General features: G+C 44.8%; 1 protein-coding gene across 2 annotated transcripts; it reads left to right on the forward strand.

The window, feature by feature from the left end:
- The first annotated feature begins 4,679 nt into the window (after positions 1-4,679).
- Positions 4,680-16,541, forward strand: eif3m (eukaryotic translation initiation factor 3, subunit M). Of its 2 annotated transcripts, XM_038995898.1 has the most exons (11): positions 4,680-4,806; positions 5,666-5,798; positions 6,206-6,344; positions 7,973-8,096; positions 8,333-8,427; positions 8,682-8,765; positions 8,879-8,978; positions 9,185-9,266; positions 15,052-15,195; positions 15,546-15,606; positions 16,296-16,541. In XM_038995898.1, exons 1-11 carry the CDS (start codon positions 4,765-4,767, stop codon positions 16,417-16,419), a joined length of 1,128 nt encoding a protein of 375 aa, XP_038851826.1. In that variant the 5' UTR covers positions 4,680-4,764; the 3' UTR covers positions 16,420-16,541. The 2 variants fall into 2 exon arrangements, with proteins under 2 accessions (XP_038851826.1, XP_038851836.1); XM_038995908.1 differs by lacking the exon at positions 15,052-15,195.
- Positions 16,542-19,925: the final 3,384 nt, after the last annotated feature.

Below are 19,925 nucleotides of genomic sequence, written 5' to 3' on the forward strand. Positions count from 1 at the left end.
GCTTATGGCTGTATACAACTCATTGAGTGCGGTCTTAGTGCCAGCATCGGTCTGTGGGGGTATGTAGACAGCTACGAAATATACAGATAAAAACTCTCTAGGTAGATAGTGTGGTCTATAGCTTAACATGAGATACTCTACCTCGAGACTTCCTTAGATATCGTGCACCAACTGTTGGTTACAAATATACATAGACCGCCACCCCAACGTCTGTGATCTGTGATGATATCGTATGCGTGCCACAATACGCTCTAGTCACATAGTATCCCCCCCACAAAAAAATCAAAACATATTCCTTTTTCCTTCTCCTTTCTAAACTCAGTCTCTCTTTGTAGTCAATGAGTGTATGTTGTGTAAACACTCTATGATGACAAGAGGCCAATCTATCATTCCCAAAGCCCCCTTCCCATTTCCGCTGCACTGACTGGGTCCTTCAGATGGGATTCTTAGCAGATTGTGGCTCCTTGTTCATGACATTAGGTTGAAACAGAGCACACATATTCCACAAAGGGGAATTAATGACCTCAGATAGCTGAATGCTAACTGTTCACCCGCAGTTTGATCGTTAGCCAACTTGTTAGTGATATGGAGTTGGTATGTGCTCATTAAGAGATATGGCATGTGACTGATGTCAGTGTTTTATACCGTATGTTTCTTTTGTGGACATAGTTATGCCCAGTATGTAAATGAATCCTGGTAAAACAGTGGTCCTACGTGCCAGATTATGGTGTGAAATGCTATTCTCCTGAAGGTGTAAAATAAAAGTCCACATGTGGCTTCTGTGTGTGTGAAATAGGAAACTAATATTTACATTTAAAATATTTTGTCACCTCGTTTAGGGTATCTTTTTTCTTTCCCAGTCTGGCAGGTCAGAGGTCCATCAGATCGTGACTCCCTTTCAGTATTGATTATCTAGTGTCTGGCCAGATAATGGATCACAGTCATTGAACCGCTATCTAAGCAGACCACAGACATGCAGCATCTATCAAGATACACACAGGCGAGCACAGACAAACATGCATGTGAAAACACACACACACAGGGAGGCAGATCGTCATGGGAAATCATTCCGACTACGCCAAGGGTCATGTCTGATGCTTTGAGAGAAAACAAGTAATCAACTAGATGAACAACATAAGGTCCACATGTTTATTTTAGATGAAGTACATTGTGTGTGTGCAAGAGGTGTAGGGAGGGGTAGAATATTTAGGGGGGTCAGCATCATTGCATACTTCTATCATAACACTGAAAAGTTCTGATAGAATACATCTGCTTCTCACCATTACAATTCTACACCAAGATAGACCTCTGACTGGCACACAATGGCATACATTACAATTTAGGATTAGTTTACCACCCTCAAATCCTAACCTGAACCATTCAAATAAAAAATATAATCACATTTTATTTGTCGCATGTGCCGAATACAACAGGTGTAGACCTTACAGTGAAATGCTTACTTACAAGCCCTTAAACCAACAATTCAAATAGTCTGGGTAGCTATTTGATTAGCTGTTCAGGAGTCTTATGGCTTGGGGGTAGAAGCTATTAAGAAGCCTTTTGGACCAAGACTTGGCGAGCCGGTACCTACATACAGGATGAAATGGCAAAACTGACCATATAGCCGTTTTTTAGGGGAAACTTGGTCTTATTCCAGTGCTCACTCAAGCGAGGCGCTCTTTGATGAGGTCACTGCTAGTCTGATAGATGAGCCCAGGGCAGGGGATTGGACAGTGGTTGGGGAGGTGAGGAGGACAGTGGGAACCAGAGGGATAAAGTTGGGCGGCCATGTTGTGTGACGATGATCATGAGAGCGATTTACTTGATGGGTTAGGGTTAGTAGGTGGGTAGGCTACACCTGGCTGAGAAAACAGACACCTAAACTAAATCCTCTCCTAATACAGCCTTTTCCTTTCACACCCCCATAATGTCAAAGAGAGGACGGGTTCATCTCTGCCATTGCTATAGCTGATGTCATTTAGGACATTCCTTTATGCTGAATTTCTGAATAAGTCACACTCTGATAGCAGTGTGGCACAACAAACCTAAATGATCTGCTACTCTGAAACAGTCATGTACCAACCATTTCCTGCGATCAAACTCTGACGATGAGTCACACACATACTGCAATAGCTAATAAGGCTGACTGACCAGTCATTTTCTACTGAAATGTGCACTAACACTTCAATACACACAGACACACACACACACACACACACCCACCCACCCACCCACCCACCCACACACACACACACACACACACACACACACACACACACACACACACACACACACACACACACACACACACACACACACACACACACACACACACACACACACACACACACACACACACACACACAAGGTATATTGGGTCAGAGTGAGGTCAGCCTGGCTATGAGAAATAAGACAGACACAATATTACACAGTGGACCAAGTAATGTTTCAGTCCAATGAACCTGTAAGACCATGCCTCATAATGTCTGCGGTTTATACCCTGACCACATACTTCATTTTGCGGTCAAATTTTGGTTTAATTTTCAACTAACGTGAATTCAACAAAACATTTCACCAGATCATTGGATTTAGGTTAAAAGTTGGGTGAAAAAACATACAAAATTCCCTTATGTTGATGACTTTTTGCAAATCCAATCAGTTTTCCATGTTGATTAAACGTCATCGCTTTGAATTTCTTTGTTGAAATGACGTGGAAACAACATTGATTCAACCAGTTTCTGCCCAGCGGGATCTAACCATAGGAAGACATGCCCTCTCTGTTACATACAGAGGATCATATCAAAACCTGGCGTTATAAAGCTTCTCCTAAAAAAGACAAACAATGTCTCGTATGCATCTGGAGCTTCAAAACCATAAAAAATACACTTTTATTCTGCAGTTGAAATACAACAGGCACTTGACAACAGTTGTTAATCACCTAATGAAATGCTCAGAGTTACACAAGCAAGCACACTTTGGGAGTAGAAGCGGCCATAAATTCCTGGCTGTGACAGCCAAAGAGGGCAAGGAGAGAGTGAGGGGGGAGCTTGGTGCTTGGTACCAGGCACTCTCAGGTTGATGAGTGTTACACATTGTACAGGGGCCATGGTGAAACACTCCACCGACCATTTACCCGTAGCTCCCTATTTTAAGATCCTTATCCTACTAATCATAATAAAAATGAACTCGGTTGGTCTAACTTGGTCTAAACTGTAACTGCAACGTGACATGAAATACAACGTGAAATATTCCTGTAATCAAACAGGAATGACTTGTTATAAGCAAACTGTGACCTATGTGCAGTTCATATCTCACTGCTATTAGATAAGTTTAAAAGCCATTTCTATGCCACGTCAAAGTGTCTCAAATGGGCAACATACGTAGACATGGATTACAGCAAACTGCTCTTCAGGTTATAGAGGAAACAGTACTGTATGGCTGAGTAAAGTTGAGACAGTTAACCCACCAAGACTTGGTATCCAAGGTCAGGATAGTATCCGTTTTATGAGACAGTGAAGAGGAAAGAAGAGACCACCATTGTTTGGGTGTGGAGGGTGCTTGGCTTTACTCTTAACCTGAAGATGTATGGCTTTACACCCCAATAGCTTGTAACCTGAGCCAGCTTTTAGGGGCAATTGCATCTCCAGTTACTCTTAAGCCCCCCCACCTCAATCACTCCAGGGGAAAGTGGCCTGCCACTGCGGCTGACTAAATCACAGCATCCCACTTGATATACAGGCCCTGGTGCCATATCGCTGGGTCAGTGGGAGGGCTGTGTAAATGTGCTCCCCTCTGATGCTCACATTGTTTCCGGTGTCAACTCTGGGGAAAGTCATGGTGGTCCAAACAGAGAGGTAACTCAGCCAGATAACCTCCGTCCGAGGATCACCTCTACCACTGTAACTCTCAGCCAAGACATCCTGGGACTAGCCCCCCAGATGACAGATTGATACCTGGATAAGAAGAGGAGAAAGGATGGCATGGACCATGGCAGTGGGTCTCGTTAACTTGTGACCCTGACCATACACTTTGAACCCTGTCTGTTCTTTTTGGAGCGCTCAAGCTGAGGTTATCCATTTCCAGATGGTGCATAAGTCATCTAGCAAAATAAACAGAATTATATGATTCCACTACCTGTTTCACACATTTAGTATCTCGGGAGTCCTTATTGAAATCCTTCAATAAAAGTGTTTATCAACGAGATTGTAGGATGTTCTCAAAGAAACTGGGGCTCGGGGCTCCCGAGTGGCGCAGCGGTCTAAGGCGCTGCATCTCAGTGCTAGAGGCGTCACTACAGACACCCTGGTTTGAATCCAGGCTGTATCACAACCGGCCGTGATTGGGAGTCACATAGGGCGGTGCACAATTGGTCCAGCGTCGTCTGGCCGGCTGGCCATCATTCTAAATAAGAATTTGTTCTTAACTGACTTGCCTAGTTAAATAAAGTTTACATTTAAAAATGTAACAACTGGTGGGGGGAACAAAAACTAAATGGTTACATTGTATCATAATTACATAATCAAACACGAATAAACATTACATCGTTTGGCCGTATGTTGTAAATGTAGAGGTTAGGCTACCTAAGCATTTTGTATGAAACAACATGAGAAAAAGTCCAGTCCAACTGAATTATCACTACGGTCACTTTAACAGGATGACCCGGAAGTGCATCATGTTTGCCTGTAGTAAAGCGTTTTCTTTTCCGGTGTCCTCAGCGGTAGTGCGAGCGTGGATTTGATCTAGGCTCACTAAAATAATTGTAAAATGAGTGTCCCAGCATTTATCGACATAACCGAAGAGGACCAGGTACGATTGAAGTGTTTTAGTAATAGTTAAAAAAAGAAAAAAAGAATGAGCACACTCATGTCGACTCATGTAACGTTACGACAAAGGGTGACATGCCAGATAACATTAGCATGCTACCGTTAGCCATATAATGAGTCAATGCCAATGACTATGATCAGTACACTAGCTAGTTAGCCTAGCTGTTTGTTAGCTAGCATGCTAACTTTACAGCTGGTTCCATTTTTACCCCCAGTTAAATGGATCTAGATCTCTTTGTAAACTTTAGCTATATCGCCGTGATGTGTGTTTACTTAATGCAACGTATTGCCAGCTGATGCATTTGTTTTACACGTAACTAGGAATGTACGTTAGGTAACTAGCTAACAGTTGCAGTCTACAACATCAAAAAAAGAATCAGTGTTTGCACCCAATGTAGCTAGCTAACTGGTTAGAATAGTTGACTAGCTTTGGATGAAGACACATGCTAGTTGTAATGTATTGATTAACTGCCAGCTGTAAGGCTTGGAGAAGGAAAATACGTCATTGTGCAGCCTTAATCAAATGTACAATTTAAATATCTCTAATGACAGCTGTTAAGTAGTGCATGTTTTGTTATTGGACTAAGTGTCATCGCTGTGTCTGTAGTTTGTTTAATCTGGGGTGTATTCATTAGTCTGATTCCGTTGAAAAACGTTTTACAACGGAAAACATTTACTGTTTACTCAGGGAACCAAACAGAAGGAAATGGGAAAGGACCCAATAGAAACTGTAGTTTTCGTTGCAGAACGTTTTACGTTTGGTTTCACAGACAAAATGTTTTGCAACGGAATCCAACTAATAAATACACCCCTGTTCTTTTATAACATGTTGTTGTTGACAGGCCTCAGAGCTCAGGGCCTACATCAAAGCCAAAGGAGCAGAGATCTCAGAGGAAAACTCGGAAGGCGGTCTCCATGTGGACCTGGCTCAAATCATCGAGGCCTGTGACGTCTGCCTCAAGGACGACGATAAAGGTGAGTGACACCAGGGAAACGCTAACCTATAGCCAGAGGCACTTCTAAAGGACTGCTCACATTGGTGACGTATCCATGTAGAGAAGGCAAACATGCCCAAGGCATCTACAGATACACCTGTCTGCGTGATGTCAGCACACACATGAACTGTAAACGGTCGTCTCTCACTCTTGTCTTTCTGTCTGTCAGCAGCCTCCTTGTCTCTTTCCCTTAATTCATCTGCTGTTTCTACCTCTGCTGTTTTTCTTTCCATCTCCCTACCCATCCTGTCCTTTTGTTTTCTCCTGGACCCCCACTTATGTTTGTTTTTCTGTTTCCTCCTAAAAGTGGCTTGTATGAATGAGTCTTGAATCATAATGAATGGTGTCATTGTGATTGATAGTTGTCTCTCTCTCTCCTCTCTGTAGAAGTGGAGAGTGTGATGAACAGCATAGTGTCGCTGCTACTCATCCTGGAGGCGGAGAAACAGGAGACCCTGATCGAGAGTCTGTGTGAGAAGCTGGTCAAGTCCCGAGAGGGAGAGAGGCCTTCCCTCAGGATGCAGCTGTAAGTCCACACATTCATCTATCTCTGTTCTCTACTAGTCTTCCCTGACCGGTGAAGTATGCAGCCACCCACTAGATGCCTGGAGCACTCGGACATAGTTAACCTGTCTAGGACTGGGGTTCCGCTCGCCAACAGCCAATAAAATTGCAGGGCGCCAAATACAAATCAACAGAAATCTCATAAATCAAATTTCTCAAACATACAAGTATTAGGCACCATTTTAAAGATAAAATTCTCGTTAATCCAGCCACAGTGTCTGATTTCAAAAATGCTTTACAGCGAAAGCTCCACAAACGATTATGTTAGGTCACCACCAAGTCACAGAAAAACCCAGCCATTTTTCCCGCCAAAGAGAGGAGTCACAAAAAGCACAAATAGAGATAAAATTAATCACTAACCTTTGATGATCTTCATCAGATGACACTCAAAGGACTTCATGTTACACAATACATGTATGTTTTGTTCGGTAAAGTTTATATTTATATCCAAAAATCTTATTTTACATTGGCGTATTAGATTCAGTAGTTCCAAAACATGCAGTGATATTGCAGAGAGCCACATGAATTCACAGAAATACTCATAATAAATGTTGATGAAAATACAGCTATTATACATGAAACTTTAGATACACTTCTCCTTAATGCAACCGCTGTGTCAGATTTCAAAAAAACTTTACGGAAAAAGCATAATCTGAGAACGGCGCTCAGAGCCCAAAACAGCCAGAGAAATATCCGCCATGTTGGGTAGTCAACATTATTCATAAATAGCATTAGAAATATTCACTTACCTTTGATGATCTTCATCAGAATGCACTCCCAGGAATCGCAGTTCCACAATAAATGCTTGTTTTGTTCGATAATGTCCATTTATGTCCAATAGCTTCTTTTGTTGGGGAGTTTGGTAAACAATCCAAAAGCGTGATCTGGTCCTTTCGGACGAAATGTTCAAAAAGTTATATTACAGGTCGAAGAAACTTGTCAAACTAAGTATAGAATCAATCTTTAGGATGTTTTTATCATAAAAGTTCAATAATGTTCCAACGGGAGAATTCCATTGTCTGTAGAAAAGCACTGGAACGAGAGCAACCTCTCAAGTGAAAGCACGTGACTGAGAACGAGGCTGTAGGCAGACCCCTTAGTCAAACAGCTCCCATCCGCCCCCCTTCACATGAGCAGCCTGAAACAACGTTCTAAAGACGGTTGACATCTAGTGGAAGCCTTAGGAAGTGAAAAATAACGCATATCCCACTGTGTATTCGATAGGGGTGAGTTCAAAAACTACAAACACATCCTGTTTGGATTTTTTCTCAGGTTTTGCCTGCCATATGAGTTCTGTTATACTCACAGACATCATTCAAACAGTTTTAGAAACTTCAGAGTGTTTTCTATCCAATACTAAAAATAATATGCATATATTAGCATCTGGGACTGGGTAGGAGGCAGTTCACTCTGGGCACGCTATTCATCCAAAAGTGAAAATGCTGCCCCCTATCCCAAACAAGTTAATGGAGTCAGCGACCCAAGATTTGGGTTTGTTTATGCACTATGGAAGAAGTGGGACCCTTGTAAACACTAACCGTAAGCCATGTCTTAATGGTCAAGTTAACGTGTATAGTTTTGGTTGTGTAGGCTGAGTAACCTGTTCCATGGTATGGATGAGACAGCCCCAGTGAGGTACACAGTCTACTGCAGCCTCATCAAGGTAGCAACCACCTGCAACGCCATCGCTTTCATCCCCACGGACCTCGACCAGGTACGCTCACCGTGCACACGCACCATACCCTGTCACTCTCACCATGCACACGCACCATACACTGTCACTCTCACCATGCACACGCGTCATACACTGTCACTCTCACCGATGTGCTCATCCAATTCGCTCAGACCACACTTTACCAGTCACATGTAAGGGCTCTGTGCAGGAACAAGACATTGTAGAGGAAGGATGATTGACGTTTCCATGGCTCTGCTTGTGTGTTTGTGGTTCAGGTGCGTAAGTGGATCACAGACTGGAACCTGAACACAGAGAAGAAACACACACTGCTAAGGCTGGTGTACGAGGCCCTGGTCGAATGTAAGAAGAGGTAACTAACTACACACAGCCTGGTGGTGTCGTCGACACAGTCTGGTGCCTGGTGGTGACGTCGACACAGTCTGGTGCCTGGTGGTGTCGTCGACACAGTCTGGTGCCTGGTGGTGTCGCCGACACAGTCACTCTCTGTTATGATTGTTTGTTTTCCATATTTTTCTAAAAGTAATTCCTCAGTACAATGGGATATGTGTTTGTATTTTTCTTGAGCTGGTTCTTGTAACACTGAGTGTGTGTGTTCCTCTGCAGCGAGGCTGCAGCTAAGGTGATGGTGGAGCTGCTGGGGAGTTACACAGAGGACAACGCCTCACAAGCACGCGTTGATGCCCACAGGTACACACATACACACCTCTATCCTACTGTTATCCTACCATCATAACTGCAAGATCTGACACATGACTGGCTGTCTTTGCTGTCACTCACCCCTCTGTGGTTCCTCCCTCCAGATGCATTGTACGAGCCCTGAAAGACCCCAACACCTTCCTGTTGGACCACCTCCTGGCCCTCAAACCTGTCCGCTTCCTAGAGGGAGAACTCCTCCACGATGTGAGTACTGAAGCCCAGCTCAGGGAACAGCTCATCCTGCTGTTAACAAGGCCGTGACATTTGAACTCTGTTGTTGGCGCCACAGTGGAGGATTTAATAGGTTCATATGAATCCATTCATAACAATGATGCTACATTATTACCTGATTGTTTTAACAGTGACTACATTGCCTTACACTTCTCTCGCTCTCTCTCCTTCGTTCACAGCTCCTAACCATCTTTGTGAGTGCAAAGCTAGCTGCCTACGTGAAGTTTTACCAGAGCAACAAAGACTTCATCGATTCCCTCGGTGAGTGATCAAGACTCAATGGGGCTACCTCGCGGCTAGTGACCTGACTGCAGAGATCAAATCCCCCGGGAGGGACACACCCTGCCTAGCACACACCCTGCCTAGCACACACCCTGCCTAGCACACACCCTGCCTAGCCTAAATCGCTGACCTCTGTGGATACAGGGTTGGAATGTGTGTGTGTCAGCAGTGTTTCTCTGTCCACACACACACACGCTGCTGAGAATGTAGTGGTCCAATTATCATGGTTGGTCCTCCCACATAAGTCAGGTGGTATTGGCTCTCACTGCAGACATGGTGGTGTTTGTGTTAATATGCCTAGTCACTGTAGTTCCACACTGCTGGGCACAGAGGCAATTAGCCAAGGGACCCTCCCCGAGTCAAGTGGAATTGAGTGTGCTTGTGTGTTCATCACAGAATGATTACCTCTTGGAGTTTCCCTCCAAGGTCGCCCTGAGAGTTTGAACCTTAGTCAATTACATTCTTCATCACCCAGCCAACTGACAATTAATGTACATTCAGTAATTATAGTTAATGATCTCATGATTAATGGTACCTAGGAGTTGGTGACCTGTCATTGATTGATATCTATTTCATTGTCATGTCTTGTTATTCCTGTGTTTCAATAACTCTCTTCCTGTCCCCAGGTGTCAACCATGTTAGTCCTGTCCCCAGGTGTCAACCATGATGTTAGTCCTGTCCCCAGGTGTCAACCATGATGTTAGTCCTGTGTGTTATTGACTGTCTTCCTGTCCCCAGGTGTCAACCATGATGTTAGTCCTGTGTGTTATTGACTGTCTTCCTGTCCCCAGGTCTGAACCATGATGTTAGTCCTGTGTGTTATTGACTGTCTTCCTGTCCCCAGGTCTGAACCATGATGTTAGTCCTGTGTGTTATTGACTGTCTTCCTGTCCCCAGGTCTCAACCATGTTAGTCCTGTGTGATATTGACTGTCTTCCTGTCCCCAGGTCTGAACCATGATGTTTGTCCTGTGTTTTATTGACTGTCTTCCTGTCCCCAGGTCTGAACCATGATGTTAGTCCTGTGTGTTATTGACTGTCTTCCTGTCCCCAGGTGTCAACCATGATGTTAGTCCTGTGTGTTATTGACTGTCTTCCTGTCCCCAGGTGTCAACCATGATGTTAGTCATGTGTGTTATTGACTGTCTTCCTGTCCCCAGGTCTGTACCATGATGTTAGTCCTGTGTGTTATTGACTGTCTTCCTGTCCCCAGGTCTCAACCATGATGTTAGTCCTGTGTTTTATTGACTGTCTTCCTGTCCCCAGGTCTGTACCATGATGTTAGTCCTGTGTGTTATTGACTGTCTTCCTGTCCCCAGGTCTGAACCATGATGTTAGTCCTGTGTGTTATTGACTGTCTTCCTGTCCCCAGGTCTCAACCATGATGTTAGTCCTGTGTGTTATTGACTGTCTTCCTGTCCCCAGGTGTCAACCATGATGTTAGTCCTGTGTGTTATTGACTGTCTTCCTGTCCCCAGGTCTGAACCATGATGTTAGTCCTGTGTGTTATTGACTGTCTTCCTGTCCCCAGGTCTCAACCATGATGTTAGTCCTGTGTGTTATTGACTGTCTTCCTGTCCCCAGGTGTCAACCATGATGTTAGTCCTGTGTGTTATTGACTGTCTTCCTGTCCCCAGGTCTGAACCATGATGTTAGTCCTGTGTGTTATTGACTGTCTTCCTGTCCCCAGGTCTCAACCATGATGTTAGTCCTGTGTGTTATTGACTGTCTTCCTGTCCCCAGGTGTCAACCATGATGTTAGTCCTGTGTGTTATTGACTGTCTTCCTGTCCCCAGGTGTCAACCATGATGTTAGTCCTGTGTGTTATTGACTGTCTTCCTGTCCCCAGGTGTCAACCATGATGTTAGTCCTGTGTGTTATTGACTGTCTTCCTGTCCCCAGGTGTCAACCATGATGTTAGTCCTGTGTGTTATTGACTGTCTTCCTGTCCCCAGGTCTGAACCATGATGTTAGTCCTGTGTGTTATTGACTGTCTTCCTGTCCCCAGGTCTGAACCATGATGTTAGTCCTGTGTGTTATTGACTGTCTTCCTGTCCCCAGGTCTGAACCATGATGTTAGTCCTGTGTGTTATTGACTGTCTTCCTGTCCCCAGGTCTGAACCATGATGTTAGTCCTGTGTGTTATTGACTGTCTTCCTGTCCCCAGGTGTCAACCATGATGTTAGTCATGTGTGTTATTGACTGTCTTCCTGTCCCCAGGTCTGAACCATGATGTTAGTCCTGTGTGTTATTGACTGTCTTCCTGTCCCCAGGTGTCAACCATGATGTTAGTCCTGTGTGATATTGACTGTCTTCCTGTCCCCAGGTCTGAACCATGATGTTAGTCCTGTGTGTTATTGACTGTCTTCCTGTCCCCAGGTCTGAACCATGATGTTAGTCCTGTGTGTTATTGACTGTCTTCCTGTCCCCAGGTCTCAACCATGATGTTAGTCCTGTGTGTTATTGACTGTCTTCCTGTCCCCAGGTCTGAACCATGATGTTAGTCCTGTGTGTTATTGACTGTCTTCCTGTCCCCAGGTCTCAACCATGATGTTAGTCCTGTGTGTTATTGACTGTCTTCCTGTCCCCAGGTCTGAACCATGATGTTAGTCCTGTGTGTTATTGACTGTCTTCCTGTCCCCAGGTGTCAACCATGATGTTAGTCCTGTGTGTTATTGACTGTCTTCCTGTCCCCAGGTCTGAACCATGATGTTAGTCCTGTGTGTTATTGACTGTCTTCCTGTCCCCAGGTCTCAACCATGATGTTAGTCCTGTGTGTTATTGACTGTCTTCCTGTCCCCAGGTGTCAACCATGATGTTAGTCCTGTGTGTTATTGACTGTCTTCCTGTCCCCAGGTCTGAACCATGATGTTAGTCCTGTGTGTTATTGACTGTCTTCCTGTCCCCAGGTCTCAACCATGATGTTAGTCCTGTGTGTTATTGACTGTCTTCCTGTCCCCAGGTCTGAACCATGATGTTAGTCCTGTGTGTTATTGACTGTCTTCCTGTCCCCAGGTGTCAACCATGATGTTAGTCCTGTGTGTTATTGACTGTCTTCCTGTCCCCAGGTGTCAACCATGATGTTAGTCATGTGTGTTATTGACTGTCTTCCTGTCCCCAGGTCTGTACCATGATGTTAGTCCTGTGTGTTATTGACTGTCTTCCTGTCCCCAGGTGTCAACCATGATGTTAGTCCTGTGTGTTATTGACTGTCTTCCTGTCCCCAGGTCTGTACCATGATGTTAGTCCTGTGTGTTATTGACTGTCTTCCTGTCCCCAGGTCTGTACCATGATGTTAGTCCTGTGTGTTATTGACTGTCTTCCTGTCCCCAGGTCTGAACCATGATGTTAGTCCTGTGTGTTATTGACTGTCTTCCTGTCCCCAGGTCTCAACCATGATGTTAGTCCTGTGTGTTATTGACTGTCTTCCTGTCCCCAGGTGTCAACCATGATGTTAGTCCTGTGTGTTATTGACTGTCTTCCTGTCCCCAGGTCTGAACCATGATGTTAGTCCTGTGTGTTATTGACTGTCTTCCTGTCCCCAGGTCTCAACCATGATGTTAGTCCTGTGTGTTATTGACTGTCTTCCTGTCCCCAGGTCTGAACCATGATGTTAGTCCTGTGTGTTATTGACTGTCTTCCTGTCCCCAGGTCTGAACCATGATGTTAGTCCTGTGTGTTATTGACTGTCTTCCTGTCCCCAGGTCTGAACCATGATGTTAGTCCTGTGTGTTATTGACTGTCTTCCTGTCCCCAGGTCTGAACCATGATGTTAGTCCTGTGTGTTATTGACTGTCTTCCTGTCCCCAGGTGTCAACCATGATGTTAGTCATGTGTGTTATTGACTGTCTTCCTGTCCCCAGGTCTGAACCATGATGTTAGTCCTGTGTGTTATTGACTGTCTTCCTGTCCCCAGGTGTCAACCATGATGTTAGTCCTGTGTGATATTGACTGTCTTCCTGTCCCCAGGTCTGAACCATGATGTTAGTCCTGTGTGTTATTGACTGTCTTCCTGTCCCCAGGTCTGAACCATGATGTTAGTCCTGTGTGTTATTGACTGTCTTCCTGTCCCCAGGTCTGAACCATGATGTTTGTCCTGTGTGTTATTGACTGTCTTCCTGTCCCCAGGTCTGAACCATGATGTTAGTCCTGTGTGTTATTGACTGTCTTCCTGTCCCCAGGTGTCAACCATGATGTTAGTCCTGTGTGTTATTGACTGTCTTCCTGTCCCCAGGTCTGAACCATGATGTTAGTCCTGTGTGTTATTGACGGTCTTCCTGTCCCCAGGTCTGAACCATGATGTTAGTCCTGTGTGTTATTGACTGTCTTCCTGTCCCCAGGTCTGAACCATGATGTTAGTCCTGTGTGTTATTGACTGTCTTCCTGTCCCCAGGTCTGAACCATGATGTTAGTCCTGTGTGTTATTGACTGTCTTCCTGTCCCCAGGTCTGAACCATGATGTTTGTCCTGTGTGTTATTGACTGTCTTCCTGTCCCCAGGTCTGAACCATGATGTTTGTCCCGTGTGTTGACTGTCTTCCTGTCCCCAGGTGTCAACCATGATGTTAGTCCTGTGTGTTATTGACTGTCTTCCTGTCCCCAGGTCTGAACCATGATGTTAGTCCTGTGTGTTATTGACTGTCTTCCTGTCCCCAGGTCTGAACCATGATGTTAGTCCTGTGTGTTATTGACTGTCTTCCTGTCCCCAGGTCTGAACCATGATGTTAGTCCTGTGTGTTATTGACTGTCTTCCTGTCCCCAGGTCTGAACCATGATGTTAGTCCTGTGTGTTATTGACGGTCTTCCTGTCCCCAGGTCTGAACCATGATGTTAGTCCTGTGTGTTATTGACTGTCTTCCTGTCCCCAGGTCTGAACCATGATGTTAGTCCTGTGTGTTATTGACTGTCTTCCTGTCCCCAGGTCTGAACCATGATGTTAGTCCTGTGTGTTATTGACTGTCTTCCTGTCCCCAGGTCTCAACCATGATGTTAGTCCTGTGTGTTATTGACTGTCTTCCTGTCCCCAGGTCTGAACCATGATGTTAGTCCTGTGTGTTATTGACTGTCTTCCTGTCCCCAGGTCTCAACCATGATGTTAGTCCTGTGTGTTATTGACTGTCTTCCTGTCCCCAGGTCTGAACCATGATGTTAGTCCTGTGTGTTATTGACTGTCTTCCTGTCCCCAGGTCTGAACCATGATGTTAGTCCTGTGTGTTATTGACTGTCTTCCTGTCCCCAGGTGTCAACCATGATGTTAGTCCTGTGTGTTATTGACTGTCTTCCTGTCCCCAGGTCTGAACCATGATGTTAGTCCTGTGTGTTATTGACTGTCTTCCTGTCCCCAGGTCTCAACCATGATGTTAGTCCTGTGTGTTATTGACTGTCTTCCTGTCCCCAGGTGTCAACCATGATGTTAGTCCTGTGTGTTATTGACTGTCTTCCTGTCCCCAGGTCTGAACCATGATGTTAGTCCTGTGTGTTATTGACTGTCTTCCTGTCCCCAGGTCTCAACCATGATGTTAGTCCTGTGTGTTATTGACTGTCTTCCTGTCCCCAGGTCTGAACCATGATGTTAGTCCTGTGTGTTATTGACTGTCTTCCTGTCCCCAGGTGTCAACCATGATGTTAGTCCTGTGTGTTGACTGTCTTCCTGTCCCCAGGTCTGAACCATGATGTTAGTCCTGTGTGTTATTGACTGTCTTCCTGTCCCCAGGTCTGAACTATGATGTTAGTCCTGTGTGTTATTGACCGTCTTCCTGTCCCCAGGTCTGAACCATGAGCAGAACATGGCTAAGATGTGTCTGCTGACGTTCATGGGCATGGCGGTGGAGTTTAAAGAGATCTCCTTTGACACCATGCAGCAGGAGCTGCAGTTAGAAGAAGACCAAGTAGAAGCCTTCGTCATCGACGGTACCAGCACCGCCTCAATCTGACCCACACACTCTCTCTAATAATACTATACTCCCCTCTGACAACGCTGGAATTCCCCCTCAATGCAACAGTCCACCTAACATCTAGAAACACAAATGGTTAAAACGGTATAAACAGGATGTTGTCTGTAGATTATAATTTTTTGACAAATTGAGGAACCAAACTGTCACAGCAGCAGACATGTAGGAGTTAGTATCCTTATTGTTACTGTGACGTTGGTCGCTCTCTCAGAAGTCTCTAATGTGTTTGAGGGTTGCCTTGACACCCGGATACTCCCTCTTGTCTGCCGCCCACCTCTCTCAATGTCTTCCTGTCTCTTTTGTCTGTAGCCGTTCGGACTAAGATGGTGTACTGCAAGATTGACCAGACACAGCGAAAGGTTATCGTGAGGTAAGCCAAAAATAATAATAATAAAAAAACGTGGCATTCTAATCAAGTGTATTCTGCGACGTTAGCGGCTGCGTTTGGCAGGCTAAAGCTGTGTCGTATTCATTAAGGCGCAATGTAGCGAAACATTTTGCAGCAGAAAACGGAAACTGGCGTTGTAGTAGTCCCTCCCTTTTTCTTCCGTTTGGTACCTAATGAACGACCCTGTAATAGAGACACTCTTTACTGTGTAGCAATCAGCTCAAGGTTTCTGACAAGCGTTCTTCAGAGCTCCCCACTATAAAACCATACAGTTGGTCTTTGTTCTTGTGTTGCTGTACAGAAATACTTTTTTTCACCTTTGGAGGCTTTTGTTTTGCCAGTTGAGTATAAATGCTATTGTTGATGGGTTTCCGCAAAGGAAATCTAGACATCTATTTTTATTCTGTGCTACAAAGCAGGTTCCGTTTGACTCTGATCTGATTGGTGCTTACGGTTGTGGTATGTTCTATGCATACCTATGAATCATAGGGTTTGGTTGTGTGTATGACAAGGAAAATGTCTTCCCTCTAGGTACTTCAGACGTATTAGGCACTACTTTGTAAGAGGGAGACTCAAAGCTCTAAGATTTCCAATGATACCTTTCAGGGTTGCCAGGAATGGCATTATGCTCCCTTTCCCTAACCATGTGTCTTCATCTCTGCCCCCATCAGCCACAGCACACACCGCACCTTCGGCAAGCAGCAGTGGCAGCAGCTCTACGACAGTCTCAGCTCCTGGAAGGGCAATTTGGCAACTGTGAAGACTAGCCTCCAGACCCTGTCCCCCTCCGCCTAAGATCTCTCTCTCTCCAAAACCCTCTTTAAAAAAACTTCCCCCTTTCCTTTGTCAAACTCCCTTGGTTGAATCTTCTGTCACCATTTTTATATTCACCCAATAAAAGACTAATTGAGATCTTCCATGGTGGTTTTGCTTGTCTTAATACCAGATGTAAATCATGTCTAGCTGTTTACAGGGGCAAGTGGTATCGCAGAAGTTTCAGCATCACATGCGAACATCAGCAGTGACCTTGTTCTCCAGAGAAGCTGCTGTCTGTTGTGTTAATGGTTGCTCTTCACCTGGCGACCCGGAGCATCTGGTTCTAGTTAGACCCAGAGTGGCAATGTGAGATGGGGGGGTGACGGGGCCTGTTACTGAGGTTGACAAATGGGTCACCTGATTAAGAACTTTATAGACCCTACTCTCATCAGTGCTATCAACCTGACTCCTCAGCTGAGGTCAGAGCAGTGTTACTTTCAGCGCTATCTTTTTACACTGTGGGTGAGGTGTTGGGAAACTGATCCAGTGTCAGTTTGACCTTGTTACACAGGTTAGGAATACCGTGTCCTATCTCAATGGTCTCCCACCTCTAATACAAAGCAGTTGAATGATTTCACTCAAGATTAAACATTTTCTGTAATATTTATGGTATGACTGGTCTTCTCTTTATCTGTGCCACTTCCACAGAAGACTAGCGACTGGCATTGACCACATTCCGTGCACAAGCCTGGTCCATCTTATTTCATGCAAAACGTCAACAGGAAACGTTAAAACACTTCAACAGCCCTGGACACTGTTGGACAATTCTGAATGATAAAAGAGAAAATGTCCACAAAATACACTAATGAGCTGACCAGAATGGAATTCCACTCCCTCCTAATGCTGTAAGAGGACAAATGATTGGCTGTTACACTGGTGTGTTAAAATCTCATCTCTAGAGCATTCCAGAGCATTATGTTGTGGACTGTGCTGGTGCATGTGTTGGATCAGGCATTAGATATGAAAGGTTCTCTCGCTCGGGGACTGATGAAATGTAGTTGATGAAGCACAGAAGTAGTGTCAAACTCCTTGCTAAAACACCACTGCTGTCACACTGTAGACAACAAATTGCAAGACAATGTGCCTTTACATTGTAATGGACTTTTTCCAAAAATATTTTGCATCACTGCACAGTTCATTTAGACAGCAGAAATACAACGGTTATTTGTCAGTCAAAACAAAGTCTACTTTGAAGAGAGCATGAGGAAGGGAGCAACACCAGTGTTTGCCAGTCTACTGGGCAGAGCCAAAACCAAACAGAAACCTGTGTGTTAATGGTGATGTCACAGCTCTGCCCCAGCAGCGTCTGCAGAAGCTCAAGGCTCACTTCTATCCCAGAGTCCTCTGGGAGAAGCATCCCCTGGTCTTTTCAGAGGGAGTAAATCACACAACACTCCTCATCATGGTCACCACCAGCAAGGTGGGGTACAGAGAAAGCAGGTTTAGACTAATGTAGTGAGACAGAGTTAGGTTTACTGAACACTGTGGAAGTCCCCATTAACCTGCCCCACATCTCTCTCTGTACGAGTCGTTCTCCACCTGTCTCTCTATCTCTCCTGCTCTACCCCCATATCCCTCTCTTTCTCTCCCTCTCGGCTTTAAGTGTGTATGTACTGACATATGTGAATCTGATAGATGAACACACACACACTACATGTAACTTGTAAAGCCTTTTGTCTGTAATGTATTTGTCATTATATGTCGAACCCCAGTAAGACTAGCTGTTACTGATGAGGATCCTAATCAAATAAAACAAATCTCAAATCTTTCTCCCTCTGTTTCCCTTTCCTATCTCTCTCGCTCTCTCTCTCTCTCTCTGTTTCCCTTTCTCTCCCTCTCTCTCAATCTCTGTTTCCCTTTCTTTCCCTCTCTCTTTCTCTCCCTCTCTCTCTCAATCTCTGTTTCCCTTTCTCTCCCTCTCTCTCATTCCCCCTCTCTTTCTCTCCCTCTATCTCTCCCAAACTCTGTTTCCCTTTCTCTCCCTCTCTCATTCCCCCTCTCTTTCTCTCCCTCTATCTCTCCCAAACTCTGTTTCCCTTTCTCTCTCTCCCTCTCTATCTCCCTCTCTTTCTTGAACTCTGTTTCTTTATCTTCTCTCACATTGTTTTTCTCTCGTCCTTTCTCCCCTCTCACTCTCTCTAATTTGTCTCTCGGGGCCCTAAGTTACTGCTTCATGGATGGTGTGTCATGTGAGATCTCCCAGCTGTAACTTTCACGTCATTCTCCAGTTGGTTTATCTGCTTTCATGACCCGTCTTATCACGGTTGGAAGCTGGTAGTTCCACGCAGTTCAGTGCTGAAAAGCAAATGAGCTGAGACTCATATGGTAACCTGGCTACTCACCATAAAACAGTTTGAAGGTGAATTTGATCTCTCGTGTGTTATGTGAAATGCGTGTACTCCACTAAATATGAACAGTATGCATATGGACAGCAGTGACTTTTAGAATGTTATACAGTTCATTATGCCTTAAAGACTATGGATGTGTGTAAGAGGACAGACTCTCGACAGATCATGCTGACTTGGAATTTTCCCAACGCTGAGAATATTATCGCTTTTCCAGAGCATGGTGCTCAATCATCACAGCCTTGCCTCAGAGTGCATGTTTAAAGCCTTTCTGTAATATCATCTAGCGTCAGACACTAGATAAGTCAGGAATTTCACTTTTGCATCAGCCTTTCATTCTCTGTATGAACATTCCTTATAGCAAATCTAAAGCCGTGACAGTGTCCAGACACACAACAGAGCACAGGACAAGAGAAGACATCCTATTAACTTTCAATTAGCAACATTTCTCTCTTTATGTATGTCTCTCTCTCTCGCTATCGCTCTCTCTCGCTCTCTCTCTCTCTCTCGCCATATCACTACCATATCACTACCATATCACTACTTTACATAAATAGTGGCCTAGCACCCATGATGGAGATAAACCTATTTAGACAGAGTGCACAAGACAAACACAAGTGTAAGGACACCGACAGGAGTGTTGACCTGGCAGGAGCAGGCTATTTGCTCTGATAATAACACTAACACGTTACATCAGCCTTAGCAGAAACCTGAGTTGACACAGGATGTTTTGTTGACGTTTGTGATACGTTTGCAGCGTGTCTTGGGGGTTTGTGATACGTTTGCAGCGTGTCTTGGGGGTTTGTGATACGTTTGCAGCGTGTCTTGGGGGTTTGTGATACGTTTGCAGCGTGTCTTGGGGGTTTGTCATACGTTTGTAGCGTGTCTTGGGGGTTTGTCATACGTTTGCAGCGTGTCTTGGGGGTTTGTGATACGTTTGTAGCGTGTCTTGGGGGTTTGTGATACGTTTGCAGCGTGTCTTGGGGGTTTGTGATACGTTTGCAGCGTGTCTTGGGTGTTTGTGATACGTTTGTAGCGTGTCTTGGGGGTTTGTGATACATTTGCAGCGGGTCTTGGGTGTTTGTGATACGTTTGCAGCGTGTCTTGGGTGTTTGTGATACGTTTGCAGCGTGTCTTGGG

The sequence above is a fragment of the Salvelinus namaycush genome, chromosome 1 (genome assembly GCF_016432855.1).
Source record: "Salvelinus namaycush isolate Seneca chromosome 1, SaNama_1.0, whole genome shotgun sequence".
Classification (NCBI taxonomy): domain Eukaryota; kingdom Metazoa; phylum Chordata; class Actinopteri; order Salmoniformes; family Salmonidae; genus Salvelinus; species Salvelinus namaycush.

Excerpts from the sequence above, each read along its gene's own strand:
- eif3m (XM_038995898.1), top strand. The coding sequence starts at position 4,765 with ATGAGTGTCCCAGCATTTATCGACATAACCGAAGAGGACCAG. Across the intron at positions 8,097-8,332 it reads TCCCCACGGACCTCGACCAG|GTGCGTAAGTGGATCACAGA; the intron begins GTACGCTCACCG and ends TTTGTGGTTCAG. Across the intron at positions 8,766-8,878 it reads GCACGCGTTGATGCCCACAG|ATGCATTGTACGAGCCCTGA; the intron begins GTACACACATAC and ends TCCTCCCTCCAG.